At 43.4% G+C, this 9530-nt stretch overlaps 1 protein-coding gene across 1 annotated transcript; it reads right to left on the reverse strand.

The window, feature by feature from the left end:
- Positions 1-789: 789 nt before the first annotated feature.
- Positions 790-2343, reverse strand: LOC111064817 (CTD nuclear envelope phosphatase 1 homolog). The gene is made up of 2 exons (XM_022352606.2): positions 2133-2343; positions 790-2069 (listed from the first exon to the last, which is right to left on the reverse strand). The coding sequence occupies exons 1-2, from the start codon at positions 2171-2173 to the stop codon at positions 1268-1270; spliced, it is 843 nt and encodes a 280-aa protein (XP_022208298.2). The 5' UTR covers positions 2174-2343; the 3' UTR covers positions 790-1267.
- Between the last annotated feature and the right edge of the window lie 7187 nt (positions 2344-9530).

Raw genomic sequence — 9530 nt, forward strand, 5'->3', positions numbered from 1 at the left:
TCAACAACAGAGCCCTCAGCTCTTCTTAGCCAGGCCCAAAGGAAACAACGGCGGGTCCGGCCCCAGACAGGCCCAGGCCCAGACCCATGGAATGCTGTTGAACTTAATTTTGGTTGGCTGCCGCATCGCATCGCCTTGCCTCGCAATGAAATGAAATTTTGATAATTTCCAGAGAATTCATGCCACAGATTTTGGTTTGCCGCAAAGCAGCGTGCCGCGAACTCGGACTCAGACCCAGACCAAAGCCGAAACTAGTTGGACAGGCTCTCAAGGATTGCGACCAGACGCGTCTCGGGGCAGGTTCATTAACTTGTTTGCCCCGTTGTTGCTGCTGTTGCTGTTTTTTTTTTGCTTTTTTTTGGGGCCGCCGTCGCTCTGCCAGCATCCGCGACGAGACAATAATGATCTTCACTGGAAACGCGCGACCCCTTCCCCAAAACCCTTTCCCACAACTCTCCTCCCGGCCCCGGCTGGAGCTCCTTCCTCCTCGTTGGTGGTGGTGACTTAATTGCCGCACCCAAATGGCTGAGCTGGACCTAGGGATTAGCCAGAAAAGAATTCCTTAGTGTTCGATGGGTATATGGTATCCCAGTACCGCACTATATTAATTTGGCTATATTCATGGTTCTAAAATTTGACACAATTCAAGTATACATATAGCCATTATCTGACAATCAACTTTATTTTATACTGATAAGATAATAAGGAATTATGAAAATTAAATGCCATTTTTCGCTTATGTGTTGGAAAAAGGTTAAAATTAAATTAACTCCGACTTAAAATAATAAATAAAGTATAAAATATATATTTACTAGGTATTTTCTAGTCGTATTATTCGCTTTTTGGATTGCTTAGTGTTTTTTCCCAACCGGTTTCGGTTCGGTTTCTACTGCGATCGAAATGGAGATGAAACTAAAGGGCTCTAGAGTCTACTCAGATCTTCCCTATGATCCTTGTGACATTCGCTCATTTTTCACTGTCGCAGTTGCCCGCTGTTTCTGTGGCCTCTTGCCGATAAAGTGGAGCATATTGTACTAGCCTCTGATTAATATGAGCTGTGCCCTGTTATCGCCGCAACCTTGGCCCGAGTCATTTGCTCAGTGATTCACATGGTTGGCTTTGACTATGACTAAGCTAAGCGGTCCGCCCCTTGCCAATACCTTACCATGACTAAGTCGAAGATGTTAAAAGAGTTCGCCTGGCTTTTTGAGAGCAACTTAGTTTGCAAAATTTTGTAAATCTTTTCATGGGTAATCAGAATTGTATATTAGGATATTAATAGTTGACTAACAGACTCGTTTTTGACATCTTCTGAACTATTGGTATTCATTGGTTTCAAGATGGAACGGACATCTTCAACGAAACGCAGACAATCGAGGAAGGGCAGCAGGTACAGAAGATTATTATCCATAAGACTGCCAATCACATAGCTGTTGATCTTTATAGCGTTGCCCTTGTTGTATGTGCACTCAATTAATGAATTGTCCAAAATAAAAACACTGGATAAGTCGGCACAAGCACGGCTTACGGGCTTAATCCTGACCCCATGAATATGGCTACAGTTGTGGCGATACAAGCGCTTCCTTAAAATTCCTCGTCCATTGTCCAAAAAGGTTAATATGGGATCAGCATAGAGCTTCGTTGAAGTGGTGTACACCACAAGGTTGTACCATTGGGATACCGTATCCAAGAAGTAGTCCAAATGTGGCCGCTTGTACACGAAAACTGTGTAAGCTGAGTCGAACATGGTAAAGCGGTAATCGAATGGGACATTCATTTCATTGTCAAGTCTATGGCCTCCCTTTACAATCGCTGTCATCAAAGTTTCGTCCATGTCCAGAACCAAAGTCTTCTTTCTTACAATCGACAGTCTACTTTCGGATGCCGGCGACAACTTATGGCCATGGCGTTTGATGGTTAAGCTTACTGAAATCGTCCTTAAGATCCTGAACAGGTTGCGCAGGAAAAAACGGCGTAATTTAGGGAATAGAAGCAAAATCCACACAACCGCCACCACAACCGTTAAACACAACCGATCAATTGTGATTGTGTTGAACGCGTGGAAGAACCTATGCCATTTGGATTGAATTGATTATCTCAATTAACTTCGGATTGAAGTGGTCTCTACTTACAGGACCTTAAGATATTCAGCTATGTTTTCCATTCTTTCCATTATTTTATTTATGATGCGTTACAAAACTAAATATTTCGAATGGGACGTAGACTTGTCTTGGATTTAACTCAGACACGTCTATCTGATAATTTCTTAAAAAATAGAAGAATCAAATTTTTTGTAGTGTGATTCAAATTTTTGGTAATGTGTATTAGAATAATTATTTATTCTGAGTTACACTAAAAGAAGTGTTAAGAAAGTGTTACTTCATACTCGGATTTAAAAAAGTTCGAAATATTTTTATAGAACGTAGAATACGCGCATAAGACAATGATCGATTACTCCGCTGGATTTATTGGTGGATCAAGCCCAGCCCGTACCATATCTTGCTCTGACATATGAATCACATATTCAGATCGATAATGGATATGGCTTCCAACTCCTCGTACAGTGGGTGTGAAGCGATTGCATACGCGTATGTGTGCGACTGGGAGTGTGACGAGCAGTAGAGGTGAAGGAGGGGAACAATGGCTAAATAAACAGCCATGAAATGCAGTGCCAGCTAAATGCTGCGCGCGACTGTAGCGAAGAGAGAGCGAGATGGAGGTGCCAAGGAGAGTGCTGGAGAGGATAGCGATGTCACTTGTGTAAAATATTGCACTGGCCTTGGAGCAGCACGCACAATGTGACTGCGCTGTCAAGACGATTAACAACAGCAGCAGCACCAGAAACCGCACCAGCAGCAGCAGCAGCGAAAGCCACATGAAAAAGCAACAGCAACAACAACAACAACTGCAGCGACTGCAACTGTGTCCCTGACGATGGCATCGGCCAGGAAGGAGCACATATTGCGCGCATCTGGAGATTGGCTGGCTGCACGCGATTGGGGTGGACAGCTTATACATATGTATATCGTTCTCCAAGAAGATAAACAACTATATATTGAAAAACTTAGAATCAACGAAACAATTCCATTAATTAAAAAATTATTTTTTAATATTTAAGACCCTGCTATGAAATTTCCACCCTAATGCCATTGCTCACTCATTACGTGTTTCTGTGTTTTTTTTTGCAGGACCCGCTGCCGCTTTTTTTTTTTGCGGTGGACTGTGGCGTCTGCTGGGTGTCAACATTTAGCCGCATGTTGCAATTCCCCACTCCCCTCCCCGTCACCATCTCCAAAAAACGACGCATACAAATAAAACAGAAGAAAAATTAACTTCTGAGTCAATTTGCAGCACCCGCATCCCGGACATCGCAGTCGTTGTTGTCATGCGACATTCGTACAGTTGCCAAGAAGTCAATCACTGGGTGGCGGGGCCGTCGCGTATTTGATGATTGATCCGATCCGATGGAACACATGCGATAATTTCAATGCTGGACGGATAGATGGGCGGAAGGAAGGAAGGAAGGCAGGAATTTTCCATATCCAGATTAACACCAATCGATAAGGGCACCTTAACCTGTTGTAGCCGCATATGTGACAGGCAGTGCCTTAAATTAGCGCTAAACCATAATGCTGTTGCTCGTTTTTTCGGTTTAGCTGTTCTTGAATGCAAAATAAATTGCGCATAAAGTTTAATCACTTTGACTTTGTACAACACACATACTCGCAGGGGAGAGAGATACGGATACACTCGTGAACAAAATCAAACAGCAACAACAACGCCGAAAAATAAAAACGCATAACAAAAGATTCTTCACAAATACACGCACAGCATATGCATTTGTATGTATGCGTGTATGCACACACAAGCAACCAAAGCGGACAGTGCAAAATAAGTATACGACTGCGACGCTGGCAACACACCAACAGAGACCCAGAGAGAAAGAGCTTCAGCTAGAGGGGAACAACGATCGGATCGGATCGAGAGTCAACAACCTCCAGTGCATTACTCACTTTTAAAGACCGTGTGTGTCCTTCAACAAAAAACTGTATCTCTGTCTCTCACTCTCTCCCTCACTGCTTTTGCTTTTGCGCTGAATGTGTCTTGCTGTTGTTGTTGCTGTCTTTTTTTTAGCATTTTATAATTAAACAATTTTTGCAGTCGTTTCGCCTGCGCCAACCCTCCCTCTTCCTCCTACTCCTCCTTCTACCAACAGCTTCTGCTGTAGTCTTCTCTCACTCCTACTCCCCCTCCCATTCACCGGCAAGCTTTTCTGTGGTCTTCTTGTAGCTCCACTTGTGCTCGTCTCTTACTCCGTCTCTCACTCCCGCAACAGCATTTTCTGTGCACTCTTCTTCATCATTTTTTTTTCTTGACAAACAACCCGAAAAAAGTAAAGCTTGCACAAGTGTGTGCAAGGGGAGCCGATGGGGGCAGGAGATGGGTCAGCGCGGACTCGACTCGACTCGACTCTCTTCTATCTCCACTTTATCGATTCTGCTTTGAGAACATTGTCGATTTCCGAAGCTGCTGCGCATTTGGGTGCTGTGAGTCGAGAGAGAGAGAGAGATGAATAAACTGTGGTACGCTTGCGTGACCTGTTCCCCCGTCTCAGTCAATCGCCTGTCGTCTCCACCTCCTTTGGCTACCCCACGCACATACAGCAGAGAGGGGGGTGATGGAGAGGGGGATGACATCCAGTGTATCCACATCCGCTCTGCAGCAGTATCTGTGTGTGTGTGTGTGTGTGTGTATGTCATTGACTGCAATTTGTTAGCAAAATATTTCAACTGATAAAATAAAATCTACATAAAGCCAATGAACTCTACTCTACACAACTCTACACCCGAAAATCAACAAAAATTTCTCCTGCACTGGGCTTTGTGTGGGGGGCCTTAAGGGGCTCTGCAATTTGTTGGTTTTTGTGGTTTTTGCAATTTGCGCCCCAATTGGAGAGCAATAACAAGAACAAACAACCACATATTAGAAAGCATGTGTGCAACAGAGATAGCACTCGAGGATCGCGATACGCGTATCTGTGGTCTCCACACTCACACTCACACTATCACACACACATTGGCACAGGTTGGCAGTGCCATAAACAAAGAATTCCTTTTGTTTGTTGATTCGATTTTTGTTCGTCGTTTTTTTAATTTTTGTAAATTGTATTACTTTATTTTTAAATAAACAAGCCCAAAGTCGTCGTGGCAGCGCGGAGTTCATTGCATTCAACAGAATATAAATATATGTATAAAAAGTAAATAAGAAAAAAAATAAGCAACATAAATAAGTACAACGATGTATAATTAACGGCTGCGCGTGTGTGGAGAGTTCAGCTTAATTTATCAATTCTTTCCTTTTTTGGGAAATACAAAAATACTTTCATTACAGTAGGGAAAACAGGGGGGAGGCAAAGAGAACAGAATGATAGAATAATGATCAATTAAATGAAAGGGTTAGGCTAAACCAAAAGGCGAATCAAAAATCACCTGCATTTATAGGAAAATTTTTCGTAAGCTTGTAATATCCTTTTTCTTGTCCTCGAAAATCAATCAATTGTTCAAATATTGATCAACAATCTTGAAATGGTTTACTTGGAGACTTTCCAACTGATCGTTATTGAATGTGACATAATCTACTCATATTTTACACGTATTACATCTTCCCTCAAGTGCGAACAGTTATGTTTTTGCCTGTTTATTCCTGCAGAATCTTTCGCTCATCCTCAGATGGTGCACGGCCCGGACTGGGCCTGGTGCCCGATTTCCTCAGAGCATTGAATGTCATGTGGTACACTCGGGTTACAGTAAAGTCGGTCAATAACTTTGGACCTGGCCAAAACGTTTAACTGACCGCAAAAACAGCCAGAGGCCCTCCCCTCGCACTCCTTTTCAGGATCCTCTCAGATGCCACGTTATTTTTTAGTTGAACGGTTTAATGACTCGGACTTAATTTGCGCTCTCCGCGAGCGGAGAGTGGGACGAAAGCGGGAGAGCGAGCGCAGCAAAAACAGAACAAGGCAGACAACACCCAATAGCAAAAAAGTTAACCAAGCAAGAAAGAGAAGCAAGACACGTCTGGCAAATGAGTTGGCTGGGGGAGGGGGGGATCTGTGTTGGGGAGTGGGCGGCGGCAGCACAGGCTGCAGGAAGAGCTGTGTGTGTGTCGCAAAAACAAAGAACAGAGCCAGACGAATTCAGTCCCAAAAAGAGGCAAACAGAGGCTAAAGAGAACCGCAGAACGATGCTCAAAGTAACTCATATTCAAGTCCCGTACCGTACACTCCCAAGATTGTGTGTGTGTGTGTGTGTGGGCAGCGCTGTCGCTGCCACTGCCATGGCCAATATGTATATAAGCGACGATCGAAAGATGCAAAATGTTCATTCTGTTGTCGTTTCGTTTCGTTCGCTTTACTTTTTTCTGGAATACTCGTATAAAAAAAAGTCAAACAAAATAATAAAATGAAACAGCGATCCTCACACCACACACACACACACACACACACAAACGCACATTGGAACACACACAGATGCAGCTGCTGGTGTGCCGCCGCCATTGCGTATACGTATGGCGGCCATTGAAGCCAACGGCGGCGACTGCTCTGCCAGCGAACATCGCCTCGCTGCTCGAGAGTATAAAAGCATAAAATCACTTCGTACTCGGGTTTATTAAAACCAAAACTGTGAAAGTGTCAAGATCGGAACACGGATCGGATCGGAGCAGCAGCAGCAGCGGATCAAAAGTCGTATAAGCCAGAAAAAAAACTGAGTGAAAAATTCTTGTGAAATGAAAAAGCACAAAACGCAGGCAACGCCCCTTTTTAAAACCAAGTGAAAGTCGGGGAAAATCAAATTAAAAAATTAAACTAATCAAAAAATTGACTATCTCCAAAAAGAGTCTAGCAGGCAGACCGTTATGCCTGCTTCGCCCGCACTGTAAATGGCGCAGAAAATAAAAGCACAAAAATAATTAAATAGGCGCCACGCGACGCGCAAGAAAAAAAAAAGAAAAGACAAATAAAAATCGAAAGTGTTCTACTGACATGGATTACTTTTGCCTCTCCCCAGCAACAGCAACAACAGCAAGGCAATGGCAATGGCAATGGCAAAGAGAAACTAACGCTAGTTTTAGTCTATGCGCTGCGCTCTCTGAGAGAGGCAACAAAATAGAAAGCAAAACTAGACAGACGGCGGCAGATCAGCTAGCCTGGCCACCGGTGTACGTGCACTTGGCCATGCTGTGTTGGTATGAGTTTGTGTGTGCTTGTGAGAGCAAATTCTAATTCTTGAACTTGAACTCTAAAATGCACACAGGCACAGCCACACATTCCCCATCGGCAGCGGCAGCCTTGCATAAATATTCATGTTGTTGTTGTTCTTGTTTGTGGTGGGGCCGGCGCGCTCTCTGTGGGGCTTTATGCTCTCCCGCTGTCGCTGCTAATCTCCACATTTGCTTTTCGGCGTCGAGCCACAGAGAGTCGTCACGTCACAGACAGTCGGTCAGTCAGTTGGGAGGTGGCGCTCGCTGGGGCGCATAAAATTTGCTCGCTGATCAATTTGCGACTTGTTTGCAATTAATTTTTGGACCCCAGAAAAAAAAGTGAAAGTCTGTGAGTGAAAGACGTGGCATTTTTAGACAAAATCCAACATTGAACTGTACGCAAAACACGAAACGCGAAACAAGTTAATACATTTTAACGCAAATGAAATCGAACTGAAAAAAAGAGACCGAACCCGAGTAATGCAAAGAAAGCGGCGCCGTAAACTTTTTGCGCAGCTGCCTGCCTGGCCTGCCTGGTCTGCCGCCTGACTAGTTACGTTTTTTCCTCTTACTCTTTTCTTTATCATCATAGCGGGATCGGTGGGCGTGGGGGCAGGCCATATGGAAATCGAGGGTAAAAGAAAAGAAAGCAAAGCAGTAACAGCAGCAGCTGTAGGACGGCGGCGTTACGTAGTATATGTTAAGTGGGCGTGGCCCAAAGTGTTTTATTCTAAAGAGAATGTGCCTTATAAATCTAGCCTCTACTAGGCTTTGTCTGTGCATTCGAAAACCCGATCAGACATAGCCTATAAGAGGTTAGGTGTACCAAGGAGAAAATGCAACAAAAGCGGAATCCAGATTACAGTTACACTTACGCGATCGTCGCGAGGAGGAGGCGGAGGCGGAGACAGCCGACTGATAAGCACTATATTACCCCACACCACTACGCATATCACTGAATAATATGATTTTCTCCCATTTCTCGTATAGGAATTATTTACCCAACAGCACCAGCCTCTGGATTTGTTTATGCCATGTTCGATGTTTATTAGTGTATAAATCTAAAATTGTTTATGAATAAACGGCGTTTCGCTGATATTTGTTGAGTGTTCTTTTCCAATTTTCGCTGAAAGATTCCGCAAGTGAGGCTCGAATCGAGTCGGGGACTTGGGCTTATGTTGATTTGCTTTTGTTGCCGCGGGGAACACTCGCAGCGGATTGGATTACTGATGATTATCGTATATTGAAGAGCTTGCACATTTTGTTTAATGCGCGTTAATAAATAGTTTATTTATGAACTCTATTCACTTTGAAGAATGAAAAAGTCTTGGGCCGGTTCCTCGAACTCCCACCGCACAAGGTCGAGATCTAGAAATTAATGTGGAGACATATTATTGGGGGTCTTTATTCCTATCAAAGCTGAAAGATAGTCAATTTATGGAATATAGTTTATTGCGTGAGAGTTGTCTTGTGTTTATTTGGATGTTTTTAATTTGGCCAACACTGCTTTAAGTGGATTTGGTAGCGAGCACAAGCACTCGATCGTTTCAGGCGCTGCTTGAGTGGTTTGAATTTTAGCGGTTTATTTTCAAATAAATTTCAGGACAGTATTTTAGCAATCGAGTACGGCAACGCCGATCTGGCAGCGCTGCCAAATGTGCAGGGCTGCATTTTCAGGGCTGTATTTAACAGTGGCGCAGGCTAGCGAGAATTTTGTCAAAGTTCTTGACTGATTTCGTCGGCAGATGACGCTGGTGAGAATTTGTACCCTGTCTTAAAACAGTTTTTCAAATTAATGCAAAAATTAAATTCAAATTAAATTTAAAAATTAACTATTCATATAGGAAATTGTGTAATTGGTTTGTAAGATTATTGGCAAATTCCAATTTAAAACCGAAAAAAACTGAAAAGTCGTCACTGTCTATCTATGCATACATATGTAGAGATATCCATATATCAATAGCTATAGATTTAGCATCCCTAGAACCAGCGACAGCTCGAGACGCCGCCGTCAATGGCAAGATGAATGTTCGTTAGCTGCTGCTGCGAGATCTCGAGTCAACTCCCACAATGGCAATTCGCTGGCTTCTGTTTCTGTTTTCGTGTTGGATCTGTGGCTTTGGTTTATTCGATCCGACGGCACATAAAACACGCTCGGAAATGCGTCCGAGACAGACAGTCTCCCATTTATGTGGATTTCTCACACATAAAATTCGAGCCAAAGCCGAAATCGAAGACATTAACCAAAAGAAACAGATTGCAGTCGCAGT

The sequence above is a fragment of the Drosophila obscura genome, unplaced genomic scaffold (assembly GCF_018151105.1).
Source record: "Drosophila obscura isolate BZ-5 IFL unplaced genomic scaffold, ASM1815110v1 contig_208, whole genome shotgun sequence".
NCBI lineage: Eukaryota > Metazoa > Arthropoda > Insecta > Diptera > Drosophilidae > Drosophila > Drosophila obscura.